This window comes from Myxine glutinosa, chromosome 12 (genome assembly GCF_964187855.1).
Source record: "Myxine glutinosa chromosome 12, kmMyxGlut1.1, whole genome shotgun sequence".
Lineage (NCBI taxonomy): Eukaryota > Metazoa > Chordata > Myxini > Myxiniformes > Myxinidae > Myxine > Myxine glutinosa.
In genome coordinates this window covers 6,259,138-6,283,285 of record NC_136272.1, presented here as the reverse complement: position 1 = coordinate 6,283,285, position 24,148 = coordinate 6,259,138, and the positions used below count along the sequence as shown (strand labels likewise).

Here is a 24,148-nt window from a genome sequence, read left to right as displayed (position 1 = left end):
GTCTGTCACGCCCTCGTCGGTTTCGGTACCGCCCTCCCCCCCGTGCTCTGTTTCGTGACCTTTTATGGCAATCCCACGGGCTCGTCTCCTTATTTGGGCATGGCGCCGACGGCACGCCCCTCGTGGCGAGCCACGGGCTTGTTTCCTTATTTGGGCATGGCGCCGACGGCACGCCCCTCGTGGCGAGCCACGGGCTTGTTTCCTTATTTGGGCATGGGGCTGAACAGCCCCGCCCTTCGTGGCGCGCCCTGGGCTTGCCTCTCCCTGGCGACCCCGCCCCTCCTGTTCAAACAGAGCACGGTGCACATATTCACTATAGCAGCGAAATGAGAGGGCGCGCACCCCACGCTTGTGAACTGCTTTACCCAGAGATGGAGAGTTTGGCTGGGAAATGGAATTATTGAAGGGGAGCTATTCTTAATTGATTCGGTGCAATGGAGTATTAATTAATGGAAGACAAAGCCTTAGCCGAATACACAGAATAAGGATATAACTAGTGAACAGGGATATATGGTGTCCTTCGTGTATGTTTTATGGAATTAACTACGGGAACGCCCTTTGACCTTTATACAACAACAATTGCAGGAAGGAGGGTGACATTTTACTACAATTCATTACACAACAATAAAAAAACAACATTCTCATATCCACAATATATATATATATATATATATATATATATATATATATATATATATATATATATATATATATATATATTGTTACTTAACCCGACGTCAGCCTCGGTTCCCGTTATCGAGGGGGGGATTAAGCCCCTCGTCTGTTACTGAACGACGTGGTCCCGGGGGCATGACGCCACGCCCGGTCGGCACTGGGTAGGGTTTTAGGCCCACAAGTCCGATGACCTAAATACCAGCGCTTCCCGGTACGCGAAGGAACACCCCCCGCTCACGGCCGCAGCGTAATGGATGTTGCGCCGAGCGAAGCAAACTGCGGCGTGAGCCGTTTACCAAGACTAGACCCGATTCCTTAAACGTTGGCCAAATCGTGCCACCGGTATTCAATTGGGAAATCACCAAAACGACAAGGATGTGAAGAAGAGGAAGACGAAGGCAACAGGGTTGGAAATGCTACTATATTTATTACTATTATTTACACAATGAAAGGAACCAAGGAGAAGGAAGGATAATAAAGTAAAAACAGAAGAAGAAGAAGAAGAAGAAGAAGAAGAAGAAGCGGACAGTGCACCTTAGCTTACCTATGCAGTCTTAATTAATAACCCAGGACAAGACACACAAAACAGACTGCGAGCAAACTCACACGAATGGGGAAATTGCAGGCAGGAATGAAAGGACTGGAAGGAGAGGAACGCTCCGATCGAACCGGAGCACAGTAGGCCCGGGAGTCAGCAGCCGCCGCCCTTTCTCGATCGGCACGTTCAGCAGCCGCCGTCAACGCCCTAGCTGCGGTCTGCCACGATACGAGCACCCTGGCGGAGTCAAAGCTGCGTGGCTCCAAGCTGGTGGTGGTGGATTTCAAGGCTGATGCTCATCTGCCGCTTCTCTGGCTTATCTCAGGACGCGTCTCCCGTCTCTCTCTGAAGCTCGTCTCAGGACGCGTCTCCCGTTTCTCTCTGAAGCTCGTCTTGACTCATCTCCAGTGGGGGCCTCGTGGTGCGGGTTGAATATGCCCCTCCCTCTAACCTTTTTGAACCTCCCCGATCGTTCTTTCTCCGCCCGCTCAAGCCAAACCCCTTTGGCTGGGTTGGTTGAGCGGGGCCGACTCACTCCTCCTTTCTATGACGAGGTGGAGACACGCCTTTCTTCTCCGAGCCGGAGCACATGGCAATGGCGGCGAATGCAGTTGGCAATCGAGGCTTTGGGAATGGGAATGAAAGGGAATCTACTCTATTTGAATTCGGTGCAATGGAGTATTAATTAATGGAAGACAAAGCCTTAACCTAATACACAGAATAAGGAAATAACTACCAACAAGGAGGAAATCTATGATTGGCTAACGTGATTGTATATGACCTAACTAAGGGACGCCCTTTGACCTTTATACACAACTGGAGGAAGGAGGGTGATATTTTTACAACAATAAAAAAAACAATTCTCATTTCCACAACAATATATATATAAATAATCTATCTATCTATCTATCATCTATATATATATATTCCTTCCCTCCTTCCTTCTTTATCTTCCTTCCATCCTTCTGTTTATCTTCCTTCCCTCCTTCCTACTTTATCTATCAATATTGTTGAAATGAAGATCAAATAGCTGTATGTTGAAATATGTTGAAAAAGTCAAAACTTTACATGGGGTGTACTTACTTTTTCACGTGACTGTATATATATATATATATTAGGGTGCATCAAACGCCCCTATGTCAAGAAAACAATCTGTCCCCAATTTTATTTTGGTCCAGTCATAAAATAAAGTTCCTATGCAAAATTTGGTAAGGTTTTGATATCATCTTCTGGGTCCACCTCAGCAAATTAGATTTTGAGTCGGTAGTATCAGAGTCCGAAATTTGACACGCAGCTGTTTTGAGGCCCATAAATAAAAATGAAAGGATTGACCGATTGCTACATACAATAGCTCTTTGGAAAGGTATTATTGTGCTCTGTAGCAATATATAATCATCATAGGGATAGGGATATAATTCACTTATACACAAATAGTCAAAATCATGATTTTATTGGTATAATCATATGTATTATAGATACCAGAATGATATAATTTTTATTACAGTAGAATCATATATACACAATCTTAGCATTTATCATCTTAATACGAGTACATCTGACTATGGATGAACATGAAAATAGAAACAAAACAAAGATACTGTAGTTTTCAGGGATATTTCTGACAGTTTAGTCTTGAGCTGCTCGCTTTCGAAGATTCGGTTTCTCCTTGCGGTTGTGCTCAACAACTTGTAGCACATTTTGGTAGTGGTCTTCACTTCTGGCTGCTGAGAGGAAGTCAGAGCTAAGCTTAACTCCCCTTTCTGCAGAGTCATTCACCACATTCAAGGCTTCAACATTAGTCCATGATGTCTGGTAGGCTGCAGAGTTAGTCCATTCTTGAACATCGGTAACTAGAAATGCCCAGTCAAGCTTCAGATGATGAAATAGGTACCATGAATCTGGTCCAACAAAATCAGCCAGAGTGGTCTTCTCAGTCAAGTCATCAGGAAATCTGGGCTTTCCAAACCCAGTACCAAACCGTCCTTGGGGGTTGGTTACTGGAAAATCTGGCTGAACCTCCAGAAGTCTGTCTGCCAGAGCACGGCGATGGTCATGAGGAACAACTGAGCTGAAGAGGGCAAGTGGAACCATCTCTTCTGTGAGGTACCAGAGATGTCGTTTGAAGGCTTTCAGGGCACTTCTTGAGATTCCAGCATTGACAGCTTCATACTGTTTCAGTTTGGAGATGAGCTGCAGGTCATTCCATGGGGCATCGGTGACAGAGGTACATGTCATCCACCAGGAGCTGTATACTAGAGTGACAAACGTGACAAATTCTCTGATCTTTGGCACTTGTTTTTCTGTGGTAATTGTACCTGCTGGAAGATCAGCGATTTGTTTTTCGAAGAGACATAATTTGATTGAGTAGAGGAGCTTCGCCATCCATCTGGCTTTATGCAGTGCACCAGGACGCTTGAAGGTTTTTTGATGTTCAGCTACTTCACCATCAAGGAATACAGTACACAGATCAACAAATTCCAAATAATCATCACGTCTTAGAGATTGCTCGGTGTGACAGAGTCTGAGAACATTATTTTGCCAGTCACTTGTCAAACTTGTTGCTGCTTCATTTAGTTGAGATGGATCAAATCGTGAAAGTGGTTCATTGAATGTGTGTGGAAACATTTCAAAGTTCTTGCGAAACCTTGAGAAGAGGAAGATATCTGGTGACTTAGATGCTTCAACTTTAAGATCAGTAAAAATGTGCGTAAGAATGACTTCACCAATGTGGTGTCTGCAGCCTGACCACAGAAGAGCTTTGTTAAGCCGTTGTTGAATTGTTACACAAGCTGCACTGATGTGGCCGGTGTTAGATGCAGTTGTGTCAAATGTCAAGTTGACAACATTCTCTTGGCAGTTCCATGATTTAAGTAGGTTATTAGTCAGCTGAGCAATTATATCTCCAGATTTACGGTCTGTTCCAGGCTTGTAGGATGGAACACCCAGCAGCTTCATATCAGTTTGAGAACCCAAAAGCACAGCCAGGCGTTCTTCAAAAGTGTTTTGGTTAGTTAAGCATGGAAGCAGCTTTGAGTCCCAGTGCAACGTAGCAAGCTTCGGAGGTATCCATTTGTCCTTACAGGTAGTAGCAATATGCTGTCCAATTTTGCATCTTGATTTATCTGCTGTAGCATATGATGTTGACACCTTCGCTACATCCCCTCCTGTTTCTTCAATAAGAGCTTCTGTGAAAGCAGCCTGTTGGGTTGGTGTCATCTTCATCCTTGTTGCCAGTGAAACAAGACTGGGCCTCTTCAGGATGTCATGTGGAATGAAAACTGATGTGCCAGGTCTAACTAAACGATGATGACTTCTTGAGGTTGTTGGTGTGCTTGTTGAAGGTCCAAGAGTTACTTCTTCATCACTGTCACTAATATTATACACAGTGGTTGTAGTATTTATGTTGAACTCCAGCTCCATACTTGCTCGCCTCTCTGATTCTTTTTCCTCGCGGTTCACTTTACGCTGCATCTTATCTGCCAACAGTTTATCTTGGCAGCCAAATGTTGCACAGCGATCTGTCTTCATAGATTCCAGGAATGCTAAGTCTTCAGGATTCTTGATGTGAGAACTAGCATCATTGGGCCACAAGGGAAATGTCTCCATAAATTTCATCTCCATTTGATTCACCTTTGTGATGCTTGCTGGAGTTGTTCTTTGGTTGATAGGGATTGATCTAAGCTTGGAATTATCATCTGCAAGTTTGATAATTTTCTCAATAGCCTTGCGTTCAGAGATGATAGGAATATTAGCCTTGCCATAAAATGGTGTCACTTTCTGCAGTACAAGCTTTTCTGATTCCCACCGAGAGCGTCGTTCAAGTTTGCCATCTTCCGTGTGCCACATGAAACAACGTAGTACTTGTAAACAAGTTGGAAGTCTGGTGCCATTGATCTGGGAATCTTGTTCAGTTATGGCACTTCCAAGACCAAACACCTTGGTGGACTCTCTTGTTGCAACAGATGCTTTCTTTACTGTGCCATCCATTGTTTTATCTGAAAGAAAAAGGTAGTATTAGCAACAATAATGTCATTTCATAATTATGTACAACAAATAAATCAATTATCCAATTTTATTAGAGTATAGCCTAATAATTGTTTTAATCATCTTGTCGAGTTAAAAGATCTCTGTAAAGGCAAGATGACTACAACATTCAGGATATTCTTTAATTTATATATTATATTTTAAAAATACTCTTCATTTAGCTTTATATCCATATTTTGAAAAAAATCATTATTTTGACTATTTGTATATAAATGAATTGTATCCCTATCCCTATGATGATGATATATTGCTACAGAGCACAATAATACCTTTACAAAGAGTTATTATATGTAGCAATCAGTCAATCCTTTCATTTTATTTATGGCCTCAAACAGCTGCGTGTCAAATTTCCAACTCTGATACCACCGACTCAAATATGAAATGGTGAGGTGGACCCAGAAGATGATGTCCAAACCTTACCAATTTTGCATAGCAACTTATTTTATGATTGGAACAAAATAAAATTTGGGACAGATTCAATCCATCATCTTTTTTAAAATAGTTGGGGGTTTGATGCACCCTAATATCTATACATCTATATATCTATATATCTATACGATATATAGCCTCTCCTCAGTGAAAGACACATGAAAGCCGACATAATCATGTTTCTCACAGTGAGAGTCCTTTAGGTGCTTTTTTGCAAACTCCAAGCAGGCTTTCATGCGTCTTTCACTGAGGAGAGGCTTCCGTCTGGCCACTCTGCCATAAAGCCCAGATCGGTGGAGTGTTGCAGTGATGTTTGTCCTTCTGGAAGTTTCTCCCATCTCCACACAGGATCTCTGGAGCTCAGCCAGAGTGACCATGGAGTTCTTGGTCACCTCTCTTACCAAGGCCCTTCTTCCCCGATTGCTCAGTTTGGCCGGGCGGACAGCTCTAGGAAGAGTCCTGGTTGTTCCAAACTTCTTCCATTTAAGAATTATGCTCTTGGGAACCTCCAATGCAGCAGATTAATTTTTTTGTAGGCTTCCCCAGATCTGTGCCTCGACATAATCCTGTCTCTGAATTCTGCAAGCAGTTCCTTCGACATCATGGCTTGGTTTTTGCTCTGATATGTATTGTCAGCTGTGAGACCTTATGTAGACAGGTGTGTGCCTTTCCAAATCATGTCCAATCAATTGAATTTACCACAGGTGGACTCCAATCAAGGTGTAGAAACATCTTAAAGATGATCAAGAGAAATGGGAGGCACCTGAGATAAATTTCAAGTGTCATCGCAAAGGGTCTGAATACTTATGTGAATATGAGTGATATTTCAGTTTTTTCTTTTTAATAAATTTGCAAAACTTTCTAAAATCCTGTTTTCTCTTTGTCATTATGGGGTATTGAGTATAGATTGATGAGGGAAAAAATGAATTTCAACGATTTCAGCATAAGGCTGCAACATAACAAAATGTGAAAAAAGTGAAGGGGTCTGAATACTTTCTGAATGCACTGTATATATATATATATATATATATATATAAATATAAATAAATAAAACACACACACATGCACACACCAGTATGTGGACATCCGAACATCTCATTCCAAAATCATGGGCATTAATTGGAGTGGTTGGAGAGTGGAGAGAGTTGGCCGAGGACAGAGGAAAGTGGAGGAGGATCTTGATCAAGGAAGGGCATATGCTTGATGACAATGGACCTCACCACTTATAAAGGGAAGGGGAGGAGGAGAAGTAGTTTTATAGTTTGGATAATTCCAATTGCACCTCGTTCCCCTTTCCCCAACCAAAGGAAGAAAATGGCGAGATGGGCGAAATTTTTCCTCATTTAATCAAAACAAAATTGCACATGCCGACAGCACAACTACGAGGTGCCATCCTCAATCCCTGAAAGTTTCAGCTTTCTTGGTCAAATCTTCTCAGAGGAGTAGATTATAAATACAGACACTTGCTCCATAATATATGGATTGTTACAAGTGTTGTTACATATCCTGATCATGTTTCCAGCTTTACCATGGACCAGTGGTCATGATGGGTGTAGCAGAGCAACTTTGAGGTTGGAATTAGTCGATGCAGAAACTTATAATTTGTTCAGGGTGCCGGTTAAGACTCCTGTCGTCTTTGTCATAAGAGACCGTGGGATCTTTAACGTCTACCGATTAATACTCGCAGACAGGTTTTCAGGTTAAGGCAAGGCAATTAACGATGCCTTGCTTATGAAGCACCAGTTCAACAGTTCAGTCAGGTCAAGAATTTCAATCTGACAGATGGCTAAAAGGAAAACTTCAGTATTGGAAATAATTATGAAAACGGAGGGAAAAAAATAATTGGGTACGAATTAAGGTGGAGACAAGGTGAAGTTTCTGTCAAACCTCGACTTTGATTCTGCAACTGAACCAGAAGGCATCAGCTCAAGGGTCCAAAAATCCTGCACTGCCACTCTATCTCACCCTCTCTGTTCTCTTCTCCCTTTCTTTTGCTCAAGGTCATTTACCATCTGCTTGGAAATCATCCAACATTACCACTTATACACAAGAAAGGTGCAAAAACAGATCCTTGCAACTACAGACCAATCAGCCTGCTCCCAATCATCAGCCTTCCCCAAGGAAGTGTTCTGGGCCCTGTGCTTTTTCTGGTCTTCATCGATGATCTCTCTGACTCTTGAAAATCCTCTCTATCTCTTTGCTGATGACTCCACTCTCTGCCACTCCATTCCTCATCCTTCAGATCGGCAGTCTACAGACTCCTCACTCTCTGCAGACCTGGACAAAATCACAGACTGGGCAAACAAGTGGAACATGTCTTTAAATCCTGACAAATCTCACTATGTCTCTTCGTAAAGACCGTCTGGAAAACTCTCAAATCTACTTTCTCAACAATCCTCTCCAAGAAGTTCTGTCACTCAATCTCTTGGGTCTCACAATCTGCCATGATCTTTCTTGGGAAAAACATATTTCCAAGCTGGCCTCCAAAGCCAGTCGCCGACTGGGCATTCTCCATCGTGCGAAGTCCTTCCTTGGCACACCTGAGCTCCTCACCACATAGAAGGCTTTCATCCGCAGCTCAATGGAATACTGCTCCCTCCCCCCCTCCCCCTGGGCTGGTGCTCCTGCCTCACACCTAACTCGGCTTCACGCTGTTGAAACCAAAGCTTTCAGAATCATTGGAATCTCCCGCGATGAAGCTAACTCCGCGGGCCTTTCACTTGCTCATCGCAGGCAGGTTGGTGGACTTTGTTTTCTACCGACTCCTCTCCGGCCTAGCTCCCCCAGCTCTGCCTGTGCTCTGTCCCCCAAATATTCCTTCAGGACGCACATGATCTGCCAGAAACCCTCTTCTCGTGAAACTGCCAAAATCAAGACTCTCTGCTCACCTTCACTCTTTCATTCCTCTTTTTTTCCCCACCTCTGCAACAAACACACTCCCTCTTCAATCTCACTCCTCCCTCCAGGCCATTAAAACAGCTGTCCACCACCATCTCATATTTTCCCATCCAAAACCTTGGTCTTTTCTACCCCTGTTAACCCACCTCCTTCAAATTCAGTTTTCTTTCCTGAAAGTCCTTGTCGTGTCCATCCTTTTTATCCCTTGTACCCCTCCCCAGCCCTCTCCCTTCCACAGATCTCCCGATGTCCCTGTTCTCTACTGTTGTTGTTGTTGTTGCTCTACTGTTGTTGTACTTCTCTTTCTCTTTCTCTTTCTCTCTCACTCTCTCTCTCTCTCTCTCCCCCTCTTGCCTCCCACTCACTTTATTATATGTTCTATGTGTTAGCTCTTACATGAGCCTCGACTTAGTGCACACAAAAAAAACCGTGATAGAATCACATTTAGTTTACGAAAATGTAATGCTTAATAGTACAGTCACATGTTCATATTGTAACGGTCCACTCGTCGGTCCGGCGCAAACTCCCACCCCACTTCATGTTACCGTGTCGACTGGAATCTGTGCTGGCAGAATGACGCACCAAGGCAAACACAAGACAGATTTTATCGTCTGGCCGTGCAACCACTATGTGATGCCGAATCCTTAGGGGTCGTGATTGCAGCCAATCTCTATCTCAAACAGATTTCCCCCCTAGCTGCATTATCGTGCGCATCGTGAGCAAACAGGATGAGCCAAGACAAAGTCGATTCAATAAATGTGTCAGTGTGCGTAAGCAAAATGCACTTATGCACAAAAACATTGATTGTAATGATAAAATCAATACCCCAATAATTAGCCCCTGAACCGATATGCACCCATGAACAGAAATCAACGAAACTAGTTAACTCACCTGGAACGAAGTTCAGGGGAGCTTATGCGATGGGGCGTCGTCCATCCGTCAGTCAGTCAGTCCGTCCGTCCGTCCGTAAATACTTGCAACTTCTTCTCCAAAACCGCTGAATGGATTGTGACCAAACTTGGCACAAATTACATTTGTTGTGTTGTGACTAATGTTTGTTCACAGCATAAATAAAAAAACCCCCCCAAAAAACCAGGGTCTAAGGGGGTCAAAGTGGATCCAGGTTTGAGCCCCAAAATAGGAATTTGCTTTTTCCTCAAACTACACACGCAATTTCGATGATAATTGACCACAACCTTCATCACACATGATGCATAAATGTTTGTTCATGACAGAGAAATTGGGGTGTGAGGATGTACACGTGGTGGGTGGAGATGCTTACCCCCCAAAATAGGTATTTTTTGTTTAAGTCTTATGATTATGTTAATACTAGCAGAAGTACCCGGCATTGCCGGGCAGGGGAGGGGAGGGGAGGGGGGAGAGGAGGGGAGGAGAGGGGGTGAGGGGAGGAGGGGAGGAGAGGGGGTGAAGGGAGGCGAGGGGGGGAGGGGAGAAGAGGGGGGGGGAAGTACCCGGCATTCCGTGTATAAACGTGAGGGAGAAGAGGGGGGAGGGGGAGGGGGTGAGGGGAGGAGAGGGGGGGAGGGGGTGAGGGGAGGAGAGGGGGGGGAGGGGGAGAGGGGAGGAGGGGGAGGGATGGGAGAGGAGAGGGGTGGGAGGGGGAGGGGAATGGGGAGTGGGAGGGGGGAGCGGGGAGGGCGAGGGGGAGGGGATGGGGAGGGGGAGGGTGAGGGGGGAGGGGGAATGGGGAGTGGGAGGAGGGAGCGGGGAGGGGGGAGGACGAGGGGGAGGGGGGAGGGGATGGGGAGGGGGAGGCTGAGGGGGGAGGGGGAGGGGGGAGGGGGAGGAGGAGGGGGAGGGGGGAGGGGGAGAGGGGGGGAGGGGGAGAGGGGGGAGGTGAAGGGGGAGGGGGAGGGGAGGGGGGGAGGTGGAGAGGGGGGAGGTGAAGGGGGAGGGGGAGGGGAGGGGAGGGGGGGGAGGGGAGGGGGAGGGGGCGAGGGGGAGGGGGAGGGGAAGGGGAAGGGGAGGAGGAGGGGGGAGGGCACGCGAATCGTCGAATCAGGGCGCTGCTCTGCCACCTATTCAGATTCCGTGTATAATATTCCTCGCTGAAAAAAAATATGGATCTAAAGATGAAAGAAAAAAAAACCTATGTGGTGTGAATGGCAATGTTCCTTGCTGAAATGTGAAAAAACGCATTCGCTTTTCGCTCTGAAATACGTGCGAACGCGTAACTGAGTTAATGGCGGCAAGGAACATCACGTGATCGCTCTGAGCGAATCAGCGCGCTGCTCTGCCATTCCGGTCATAATATTCCTCACTGAAATGCGCCGAGGTAAAAATATGGTAAAAAAATATTATGAAATAAATTTTTAGGTCGGCCATGTTCTTCCCAGGCTCAATGGCCATGTTTGTGCCAAATATCAAGTACGTGAGCCTCTCCGTTTAGGAGTCTATCGGTATCACTCACACACACACACACACACACACACACACACACACACACACACACACACACACACACACACACACACACACACACACACACACACACACACACACACACACACACACACACACACACACACACACACACACACACACACACACACACACACACAGTTTTTTATATATATATATATATATATAGATGATTCTACATGTTGCCCTGTCTTCTAGAAACCATTGAAATTGGTTAAAATACCTTTAGTCATTGCAGTATACTGTTTATTCTACAAGGTGAGCGCCAGGGGTATTGCCCCGATGTTGTTGTTTTTTAGATAAACTATGCCTTATGGCCAAAGAGAGACACAACAAAAGACTTGGGTCACCAACAGCAGAGTTGGCTCGGCCAAAACCCAATAGTGTTGTTTGATGGCAGAAATATCCAGCTCTGTGGTTGCAAAGAAGTGGGGAAGAGTCATAGCCCTCCTGGGGCAGGCATGGCACTGGCAAGGGAGGCGTAGCCGAACAAGAGGAGGTGGGGCATCACCCTGCAGATTATTTGCTCAGCACGCACCAATGTCTAAAAGTGTCGATACCCAGCATCTCCTCACTTCCGCCTGCTACGCAGGCTTTTACAAGGTCTGGCTCCCACCTCGTCATAACCCACTTCGCCCATTCCCGTTCGCTCACTAATGGCTGACGGCCAAGCCTGAGCGCACGCCGAACCACGCATGACCCCTAACCCCGCCGAGCCAATTACATCAGAGGCCCGACTAGTCTGGGCTTGGCTTTCCTGCCTAAACTATGGTCTGAGGGACGAGTGAACACCTCCAAAAACGAAACATTTAACAAACGAAAGCACATTTAACAGCGAAACCAAAGATAAGAACAAGTCCAGATACATTCAAAGTACACCGCCCCCATGCCAAATAATTAAATATCCTCCAGCGCGGCATTGCCGTGGCACCTCTGGTGCCCGGAAATACAGCTGTGCAGCTCAGAGACTGTATTGGGGGGGAGAGGTGTACAATAATTGATTAATTGCATAATTAAAATCAATAATAAAATAATTAATCAATTGGCCCATATCATACCGAAACCACCAGTGCTTCATCCAAAGCTGCAACTTTTAGGAAATTAATTAAATAAGTCATAAATCCCCCCAAAAAATTGATTTATTAATCAATAAATCAAAAATATCCTTTATAGCTACATCACTTGGTCACTGTTGTGTCCAAATATTAGCTTCCTAGCTCAAAAGGTGCCCAGATATTGTCCAGATGAGAAAGAAAATAAATGATTAATAATGAAAATAAATAAATAATCATCATAAAATAATTACATAATTTATCAATTGACTAATAGAATTTTAAGTGGCATTTTGGCAAAAGTGGCATTTTAAGGCTCACCAAAACCACCACAGTTTCATCCGAATCTGTAATTTAAAAAAAAATTAAGTCATTGTCATTAATCGAATAATTAGATAATTAATCGATTAATCAATAAATCAAAATTAGCCTTTACAGCCAAATCACTTGGTCATTGTCATGTCCAAATATTCACTTCCGAGCTCAAAAGATGCCTGAGATATTGCCCAGATAAAATGAATGATGAATGAATGAACGAACGAATGATCGTTTTGAGGCCATTTTTACCCGCTAAAGCGGGGGTTAGCCTTGTGGGCCCCATGACCTCATGGTTCCCTTTTTGAGGCAGTTTTTATAGCCGGATGCCCTTCCTGACGCCAACCCTTACGTCACCTCTTACGATGAGCAGGGATACGGTGTACCTATTCTAAACCGGGGTACACACCGGGATCATTCATCCCAGCAAGCTGGTACTCAATTTGCCGACCTCGGAAGGATGACAGGCTGAGTCAAACCCCCTGGGTGTTAATTCAGCGATCGACTGGGATTCGAACTCAGGATCCTTGGATCCCAAGCCGGCACCCTAACCGCTAAGCCAACACCAGGCTCAATGGTAAACCAAGGCTAAACCACCAGGCTCACCAATGCCCAGATAACAACAACAACAACAGCAACAGCAACAACAACAGCAACAACAGCAACAACAGCAGCAACAACAACAACAACAACAACAACAAGCATTTTAAGGCCATTTTCCCTGCAAGAGCGGGGGTTAACCTTGCGGTCCCCATGACAATCTTCTCCATTTTGCCCTATTTTCTGCATCTCTCCTTGTTTAAGGAGAGATCTCCCCTTGCCTGCATTTCTTCTTCGACCATCTTTAGCCAAGTCTTTCTCGGTCTTCCCCGTCCTCTACTTCCTTATACATTCATTTCCATCACTCTTCTCAACCAGTCACTTTCATCCTTCCTCAACACATGACCAAACCATCTCAACCTGTTTCTCTTCACAGCATCCATCACCGGCTCTATTCCCATAATCTTTCGCAATTCATCATTTGTCTTCCTCTCTCTCAACGATACTCCGCACATCCACCGAACCATTCGCATTTCCACCCTTCGTTGCTGCTCTATGTTCATTACCCATGTCTCGCTCCCATAAATCATAACACTTCTCACACATGCAGCATACAGCTTTCCCTTCAGCTTCAAGGGGAAAGAAAATGCCCAGATAAGAAAGAAAATAAATAAATGAATGATTAATAATGGACATAAATAATAATCATAAACAATTAAATAATTTATCAATCGGCTAATAGAATACCTAAACCACCACGGCTTCATCCGAATCTATAACTTAAATTTTTTAAAAATTAATTGATGCATCAAAATAATAATTAAATAATTAATCGATTAATTGATCGATTAATAAATCAAAATTAGCCTTTACAGCCAAATCACTTGGTCATTGTCATGTCCAAATAAATATCAGCTTCCTAGCTCAAAAGGTGCATGAAATATTTCCCAGAAGAGAAAGGAAATAAATAAGTTCTTAATTAGTCGATAATAATTAAGTAATTGATCAATTAAATAATTAATGAAAAAACAAAAAAACTGTTTTTGCCAAAGCACTTGTTCACTATTGTGCCGAAATTTCAGCTTCCGAGCTCAATGGATGGCTGAGATATCCCCTGGACAAACAAGAAAACAAACAACCGGAGTGAAAACCGAGTACTCTCTTTCAGTGCGCGTCATTTCCGGGCTCCCTTCGGTGCCCGGCAATGACGTCATGCAGCGCCTGGAGATGGCATAGAAAAGGAGCGGTGTACAATCTATATATATAAAACACAGTTTGTGTGTGTGTGTGTAATGTTACCGGTAGACTCATAAACGGAGAGGCTCACGTACTTGATATTTGGCACAGACATGGCCATTGAGCCTGGGAAGAACATGGCCGACCTAAAAATTTATTTCATAATATTCTTTTTCCATATTTTTACCTCAGCGCATTTCAGCGAGGAATATTATGCACCAAATCTGACCGGTGGCAGAGCAGCGCGCTGATTCGCTCAGAGCGATCACGTGATGTTCCTTGCCGCCATTAACTCAGTTACGCGTTCGCACGTATTTCAGAGCGAAAAGCGATTGCGTTTTTTCACATTTCAGCGAGGAACATTGCCATTCACACCACATAGGTTTTTTTTTCTTTCATCTTTAGATCCATATTTTTTATCAGCGAATCTGAATCGGTGGCAGAGCAGCGCGCTGATTCGCTCATTCGCGCTCATTGATAACGATCACGATCACGTGATCACGAATGATGTTCGTGACGCGATCACGTGATGTTCCTTGCCGCCAGCAAGTAGCATAGATTTTATTTTAGCATGATTAGCATTTAGCATGATTTAGCATGATTTAGCATAGATAGTAGCATGCCGTTGTTAGCCTATTCATGTATAGTTTGTGTTGTATTTAGCTGTGGCTGAGCTAAGATGTAGCTGAACTTCAGAGTCGTTGACTCTGGTATCCTTTGACCTCTTAATCACCTTGCTCCATTGGGACAAATCCAAGTAATAAGCGCATCGGCAGGTAAATCCACCGGAGCGAGGTGAAACACCTCTCAGGTTGAAATAATGTGAGTTATTCCATACCCGCCGCCAGTTGGCTTCACTTTTCACGGAGTATGAGCGTTCTATATATTTTCAATTCAGTGCGCCCGACTCGCTCACGGACTTGATTTGTGGCATAGACATGGCCATTGGGCCTTCAGGGTGTAATTTGTGCGAGGCTTTTGTCCGAGTGAGCTTGAGTCGAGAGGGCGAATGTACGGGTTGGGAATGTACGGGTCTCCCTTCCCCCACCCGGCAACGCCGGTACTGGAGGGCATCACAGGATCGGTGAGGCTCCAAAATCCGCTTCGTGCTGTTGCGAAGATTCAGGACGATGTCGCGATTGTTGTGCTGCTCTCCGACCATGAGAACTGCAACGTCATTGTTGACTGGCCCTCCCCTTCCGTCCTCCCCTCCCCCTCCCTTTTCCCCCTCCCCCTCCCTTTTCCCCCTCCCCCTCCCTTTTCCCCCTCCCCCTCTCCTCCTCTACCCCCCCCCCCATTCCCCTCCCCTACTCTTCCCCCTCCCCCGCCCGGCAATGCCGGGTACTTCTGCTAGTAATACATAAAGGTCAAACGGGATGCAATTTAATTTTAGACACACTGGGGTGGGTTACATGTTTCTTGATTTACGAATTAGCGACGCATATCTATAATGGCATTGAATGACTTTATACTTATTCTAGACACTCAATATGATAACTACACTATACTGTATTAAAGAAGCTATTAACTGGGAGCCATATCCACAACATTTTTACACTGTGATTGGTCGTCTTGTAAGCAATCAAGAGTACTAAATTGTAGGGGGTGATATCATTGTAGTAGCTCCTAGGAAGGAAATGTCACATGACAAGCGCATACAAATCAGTCTCAGTTCGCGAAGGCAACACCATAAAGTGATAGATTGCAGGTCGACTTCATGATCAGCAAGAGCTGTAGTTAACACTCGGAGGAGGATACGGGAAACTGAATGTTGTACTGTGATGGAATTAAGTTTATACAGAGCCTTCAGAAAGTATTCACAACCCTTGAAATTCTCATTGTGTTGTTACAGCCTGAATTTAAAATGGGCTGAATTGAGATTTTTTTTGGCACTGACCTACACATAATGTCAAAGTGGAATTTTATTTATTTTTAGATTTTTTTTACAAATTAATTAAAAATGAAAAGCTAAAATGTCTGGAGTCCATAAGTATTCAATCACTGTGCTATGACATTCCAAATTGAGCTCAGGTGTATCCAATTTCCTTTGATCATCCATGAGATATCTCTAACTTGATTGGAGTCCACCTGTGGCCAATTCAATTGATTGGATATGACTTAGAAAGAAACACACCTTTCTATGTAAGGCCCCATAGTTGACAGTGCATGTCAGAGCAGACACTCTACCAGGAAGTCCAAGGAACTGTCCGTAGTACTCTGAGATAGAATAATTGTGAGGAGGCATAGATCTGGGGAAGGGGATAAAACCATTTCTAGAGTGTTGAAAGTTCCCAAGAGCACAGTGAGCTCCATCATTAGGAAATGGAAAGAACATGGAACGACCCAAACTCTTCCTAGAGCTGGCCGTCCGACCAAACTGAGCAACTGGGCAAGAAAGACCTTGGTCTGGGAGGTGACAAAGAACCCAATGACCACTGGCAGAACTACAGAGTTCCTTGCCTGAGATGGGAGAAGCTGCCAGAGGGACGACAGTCTCTGCAGCACTTCACAAACCTAGGCTTTATGGGAGAGTGGCCAGATGGAAGCCGCTCCTAAGAAAAAGGCACATGACAGCACACCTGGCGTTTGTAAAACGGTACATGAAAGATTCTGAGAACATAAGGCAAAATATTCTGTGGTCTGACGAGACGAAAACTGAACACTTTGGCCTGAATGTAAAGAGCTACGTCTGGCAGAAACCGAGCACAGCTCATCCAGCATCTAACACCATCACTACTGTGAAGCATGGTGGTGGCAGCATCATGCTATGGGGATGCTTTTCAGCGGCAGGGACTGGGAGACTTGTAAGGATAGAGGAAAAAATGAATGGAGCCAAATACATGCAAAGCTTTGAGGAGAACCTCCTTCGGAGTGCAAAAGACTTTAGACTGCAGCAAAGACTTCCGTTGTAACAGGACAATGACCCCAAGCATACAGCCAAAGCAACACTGGAATGGCTTCAGAACAGGAATGTTAATGTCCTTGAGTGGCCCAAGCAAAGCCCAGACTTGAATCTCATCAAGAATCTGTGGAAAGACTTAAAGATTGCTGTTCACCAACGCTCCCCATCCAACTTGACAGAATGTGAGCAAATCTGCAAGGAAATAATGGGAAAAACTCCCCAAATCCAGATGTGCAAAGCTGATACAGACATACTCAGAAGACTTGAAGCTGTATTCACTGCTGAAGGCACTTCTATGAGGTATTGATTTAGGGGTTGAATACTTAAGTAAACTAGCTATTAATGTATTTCATTTTTTGATTATTTTGTAAAAAAAAAAATGTAAAAAAATTTCCACTTTGACATTATGGGGTATTATGGGGTATTATTATGGGGTATTAATTAACCAGTGAGAGAAAAAATAAATCTCATTTTTATCCATTTTTTAATTCAGGCTGTAACAACAAAATGTGAAAAAAGTCAAAGGGTGTGAATATTTCTGAAGGCAGTGTATTCTGCTGTGGTGCCCCTCTTACCTTGATGCACTTGTTCAGATAACAAAATGTCCAGCTGGCACACACGTGCACAGGACATTTTATTTCCAGTTACTGCAATCCAGCTCAAAATAGAAAGCCACAGGGTAAAGAGTCATGCTCCGTTCCAGGAGATAGATAGCAAGGGGTGCAATAAAAGAAGACATCCGACAAAGTCTTGATGTTCGAAGACAGAAGTAAACCAATGAACAGCCAGAGCTGTGGGCCGGCCAGGGATTTTTTGGGGTGGGGCATTGAAGATTTTAAGTATAGTGAGCAGGAGTGAGGGTGAGGGGTTCCAAAAACCTCATATTTTGAAATATCCCCTCAGAGGAAGAAACAATTATCACCTTTACTTTCGATTAATCAACTGTATATTACAATTGTACAAACAGTACATTGAAGGCATTTTTCAAAAGTTATATTTTGTTGAATGGTGAACTAATTGATTCAAGTTCAAAATCTCCGTCAGCGGTTGAAAAAGTTTATTCTTCGTTCTTTCAGTAATAAAAACTGCACATAATAAAAATATAATACATTGGCTGCCCAAAGATCGGGGTCGTGGATGAAGCTTTTTCTGGTGCTTCAAAGTGGATAAAGGCAAAAAGCAAGAGGCGTTGCTAAGCGGTCTAGCAGCGGCCAATCACAGGACCGTAAAGAATGGTCTGCTTGTCAATGTTGCTCCACCTGTCAAAAGTACTGTAACCAAAAATGACAGGGATCCTGAGGTCCCACCAAGTACTGACACCAATTCATAATAGGACAGGGACCCTGGATCCTATCCGGTCCGCCTGGGGTGAGCACCACAATAGTGACCGAGTGGTATTATGGAAGCTTGTTGAGCCATGAAGAAGAGTGAACATTTTTAGTTTGGAAGGTCATCTCTCATTGGGCCCTGGGGCCTGAGTCCTATTGGAACCAGGTCCAATATATCATACAGCCAGGGAGGAAAATCCAACAAAAGGGAAAAAGAATCTCAATGACAAAAGAAAAAACTAGACCAGCACTCGGCAGAGCGCATACCTCCGACAGGCTGAAAAGTTTACATTTTGTATCCATCCTACTGCAAATATCAATATCGTTTTTCGATATTGATATTTACATGCAATATATATCGTTTTTCGGCCCGATCAGTCAATGCTGAAGATTCACTCAAAAAATACTCGTCTGGATCCGGATTCAAATCTTCACCAAAATCGAATCAATACTTCCTTGTCACACACCCAACTTGTCTACCAAGTTCTGTCCGAATCTGTCCATTCTTTGAGATATCATGCAATTTATAGTTTTTGGCCCGATCTCTCAATGGTGAAGAATCACTTAAAAATTATCGTGTCCATATCTGGATTCAAATCTTCAAAAAATTGAATAAACGCGTTCTCATCACCTACCCAACCTGTCCACCAAATTTCATCCAAGTCCATCCACAACTTTTTGAGATATCCTGCACCCAAACAAATAGACAGACAGGTCAAAGCATAACCTCCAAAACCCTTAACGAGTACTTAAAAATCATTCCGGGAAATATCACGACAAACGAGGTACAAGTGGAGGCTGTTGGAGGTTCAGTGAGGATTCTAAAAAGAGCTCTTGGAACGAAGCTTCGAGAATGAAGTTGCACAATCTGGTTCATGAACGATCCTTTACCGAAAAAAAGGAGGTGGCGATTTTGAGTTCAGGGAGAACTTCCTCCACCCTCCCGAAACCCACATATGGAGATAACTAGTGGAACAAGCATTCTGAGTATTGCGCTGCAATACATGTCCCCTACCAGCAGTCTGTCGTCCGGAAAACAGTTGGGCAAATTACCAAAGTTCAAAGTGCCATAACTTTGTCAAAAATGATCGAAACGTCGTGAAGTTCGAACTTGATCTGCAACTTATCATGAGGAAACCATGTGCCAAGTTTGAAATCATTAGCATTAAGAGTTTAGAAAAAAGGTCCGGGAAACTGTTCTTTGCATGACGGACGTACAGACTGACAGACGGAGGGACTGAGTGCAAACCTAGAGTCCCCTCCGGTGTACACCGGTAAGGGACTAATAAAGGTCTTCGCGACATTTCCAAAAACTATTGTAATCAAAAGGGTTTGCTAAAAGTAATAATGAAGACCCGTCCTGAATAAGGGGATAATTGCCCACCTTGTATGATTTTTACGTTTTTCATCGAAACATTATAAAATCAGCGAATTTCTGATTTAGTACGACTTACAACACCGACTCTTGTCCCACCAGGACTTGTCACCACTATGCAGCATAAACAAACATATTTACGTCGAGAAAATTGCCGGGGTAATTATGGTGCCATGCACACAACTCGTCCTTATGGAGAGACAACCCACAACCCCCAATATGTCTATGAATAGCAGCTCCCATCACCACCATGTGGCGAAATATGATACACATGTACATCAAGAGAATTGAAGTGTTACCTCCAGCCTGAACCCCCTGGGACTATCGATTTTTTTTTATCAGCATAAAATGCTCCATGCACTAGTCCCCACCCCAACAAAGGTTCACAATGGTTGAGGCTCCTTGAAACCAATCTACACAATCTGCAACACAGGCAACCAAACACTACACAACACTGTTCACCAGTGACTGACCAACTCCGCTGTCTAACAGACTGCCACCTGCGAACTATACCATCCGCCCACTGCTGCCACCACCGGTACACTCTGTCACTGCCATCACAGACTACACCATTTATCCACAACCACCACCGGCTAGATAGTCAACCCACAACCATCGGCTACATCCGACATCAGCAACCACCACCAACACCATCGACCCGCAATCACTACCTACACTCACCCCCCCCCCCCCTCCCTCAACTGCAACCACCACTACAACTAGCTACACCCTACAATCGCAACCATCACCAACGGCTACACCCTCGACCCACAATCACCACCTACACTCCCAAACTGCAACCACCACCACAACTGGCTACACGGTCAGTCGCGATTACCACCACATACTCCAAATCAATCGTACCATCCACATTGCCAAGATCATCATTCATCAAATATGCCCGAAATGGCCGGGTAGCTAATTAACGTAGCAGTCTGAACTACAAATTCTTTAATCATAATCCAGGAACCTTTGGATAAAAAGTGAACGCCAACGAACTCCTCACGAGGTGTTAGTTCTTCATGAAATACATGAATGTAATGATTAATCATAATCACGAGACTCAAATAGCTCACAATAAAAATCAGTCCCACTTTCATTGCAGGCCATAACCAGCCAGGACCTTGGTATTACAATTGGTAGTGAACCACAATCTCATCAACACGTGACCACAGTAGTTAGCGAGGACCTGGGTATTACAATTGGTAGTGAACCAAGATCCCATCAACACGTGACCACAGTAGTTAGCGAGGACCTGGGTATTACAATTGGTAGTGAACCAAGATCCCATCAACACGTGACCACAGTAGTTAGTGAGGACCTGGGTATTACAATTGGTAGTGAACCACAATCCCATCAACACATGACCACAGTAGTTAGTGAGGACTTGGGTATTACAATTGGTAGTGAACTACAATCCCATCAACACGTGACCACAGTAGTTAGCGAGGACCTGGGTATTACAATAATTGGTAGTGAACCAAGATCCCATCAACACGTGACCACAGTAGTTAGCGAGGACCTGGGTATTACAATTGGTAGTGAACCAAGATCCCATCAACACGTGACCACAGTAGTTAGCGAGGACCTGGGTATTACAATTGGTAGTGAACCAAGATCCCATCAACACGTGACCACAGTAGTTAGTGAGGACCTGGGTATTACAATTGGTAGTGAACCACAATCCCATCAACACGTGACCACAGTAGTTAGTGAGGACCTGGGTATTACAATTGGTAGTGAACCAAGATCCCATCAAAACGTGACCACAGTAGTTAGCGAGGACCTGGGTATTACAATTGGTAGTGAACCAAGATCCCATCAACACGTGACCACAGTAGTTAGTGGGGACCTGGGTATTACAATTGGTAGTGAACCAAGATCCCATCAACACATGACCACAGTAGTTAGTGAGGACCTGGGTATTACAATTGGTAGTGAACCACAATCCCATCAACACGTGACCACAGTAGTTAGTGAGGACCTGGGTATTACAATTGGTAGTGAACGAAGATCCCATCAACACGTGACCACAGTAGTTAGTGAGGACCTGGGTATTACAATTGGTAGTGAACCAAGATCCCATCAACATGTGACCACAGTAGTTAGTGAGGACCTGGGTATTACAATAATTGGTAGTGAACCAAGATCCCATCAACACGTGACCACAGTAGTTAGCGAGGGCCTAGGTATTACAATTGGTAGTGAACCAAGATCCCACCAACACGTGACCACAGTAGTTAGCGAGGGCCTCGGTATTACAATAATTGGTAGTGAACCAAGATCCCATCAACACGTGACCACAGTAGTTAGCGAGGACCTGGGTATTACAATTGGTCGTGAACCAAGATCCCATCAACACGTGACCACAGTAGTTAGCGAGGACCTGGGTATTACAATAATTGGTAGTGAACCAAGATCCCATCAACACGTGACCACAGTAGTTAGTGAGGACCTGGGTATTACAATTGGTAGTGAACCACAATCCCATCAACACGTGACCACAGTAGTTAGTGAGGACCTGGGTATTACAATTGGTAGTGAACAAAGATCCCATCAACACGTGACCACAGTAGTTAGCAAGGCTTACATGTTACTCGTGTTATCAAAAGGACATTCAACCAACTTGCCAGGGTGATTGTGCCACTACTCCTCAAGACCTTGGTGAGTCCTCACCTCAAATATGGAAAACACCTTGCAGAACCTCCTTTTCAAAGAGGATGATGAGAGTCTTGAAGGTCCCGAGGAGGAAAACAAAGCTGGTCCACAATGGCAGGAACCTCCCTTGTTAACAAAGGCTAACAATCCTCAACATGAACTCGCTGTTATAGTTATACCGAAGAAGAAGAACAGGAGGAGGACATGATGATGGATTCACGGTTCATAAAACCGAACATGGAATGATGAAAATAAAGCCGAACCTTCGTCTCCAGCAAAAGGCTCATCATCAAGATTGCATTGACCGAGGCGAGTTAAGGGGACAAGTGTCTGAATGTGAAGAAGAAGAAGATTTTTGGTCAGTGGTCGAGGATTGGAACATTCTAGATTTGTGAAAGTCAAAAGTGATTTAAACAATTATGGGCGGGAGGAAATCTTTCGTACTCCGTCACAGTCATCGTCACACATGCACGTCACAAATTATAAACTACAGAAGAGGTGATTGGGAACCACAGGCACAGGACATGACCTTTTATCCCGTATGGCGATGATAATAAAATAACTATAACAATATCAATATGAATACAACAGCACATCATACATATACACACATATACATATACATATAATATATATATACATATATCATGGTAACAAATTGTTCAAAGGTCGAAAGAAGAGACATCGTCAGTCTTCGTATTAAGATTTAAGGCCTAGCTCCTTGAGCTCATTTCCTAGATCCCGCCTCACAATCTCAAGACCCCAAGTGTTGCACCGACCTCTCCGAATCATCAACAGGCATGTCGTCCAGCTTCGGGTCCAGGAGGTCCCTCAAGCATGAGTTCCGACGTTGGCTCAGGCTCTCATCAGAACAGTCCGTTTGCTCCATGGCGCCACCCCGGCAGCCAACGCAGAAATCTTTCATTCCTGTTTCTTTCATTCTTATTCATTCGCGATTTCGCGTTCATAAAATCCTCAATCATTCCCTTATTCAGTCTGGCCTTTTTCAATGTCGTCCCGTTGGTTTCAGAAATTGCTTCCTTCACTATTAAACATAAGCAACAAGCATAAATATTTCCTTTAGATTTTATCTTTATTTTTTACATTCGATTTAACGTTTAGCAAATTCTGAAATTCGAGAAGGAGAATTTACTAACTGAGCTGAGAGATACATCCAAATACAGCTCCGGCGGTATGTTGTACCTAAAATGTATTTACAGGAAACATAAAGCCAACGCTGATTATAAAAGACAGAAAACACGTCAAGTAGTGAAATTATGACGAAAAATAAAGGTGAAAATGCCGAATTCACAAGATATCACAGGTAAATGGGTGGAGGTCATTCGGTCGACCATACCAGAGCCATATGCACATTCCAACGCTTATACCAAACATGCTGTTTTATAGGGAAAATCGGTCAAAATTTGAACGTCGCATTCGACCTTCTATTACGTTTGTGTGAAGCCATTTTTGATCCAAATACAACTCCCTTTACTGGGTCCACATCGATCTAGTCACGTGGTCTTCAAACGTTTATTGAATTGTTTGATTGAGTGCAAGATGACAGGCTGTTCCGTAAATTGCCTTCATGTGGTCTCATCGAAGTGAAGAAGGTGACAATTAATTGTTCTATGAAATAATGTTCACCACTACCTCAGGTCACCCCCATCCACACTCAGGTCACCTCCATCCACACTCAGGTCACGCCCGTCCACA

At 44.0% G+C, this 24,148-nt stretch overlaps 1 protein-coding gene across 1 annotated transcript in view; it reads right to left on the bottom strand.

Moving 5' to 3' along the window:
- The window catches only part of DNAJC7 (DnaJ heat shock protein family (Hsp40) member C7), a 72,357-nt gene extending 48,927 nt beyond the window's left edge, over positions 1-23,430 (bottom strand). Inside the window, exon 1 of the mRNA XM_078766431.1 lies at positions 23,212-23,430. Within this exon, the coding sequence (XP_078622557.1) occupies positions 23,212-23,372 (161 nt within the window). The 5' untranslated portion in view covers positions 23,373-23,430. The remainder of the gene's footprint in view (positions 1-23,211) is intronic.
- Positions 23,431-24,148: the final 718 nt, after the last annotated feature.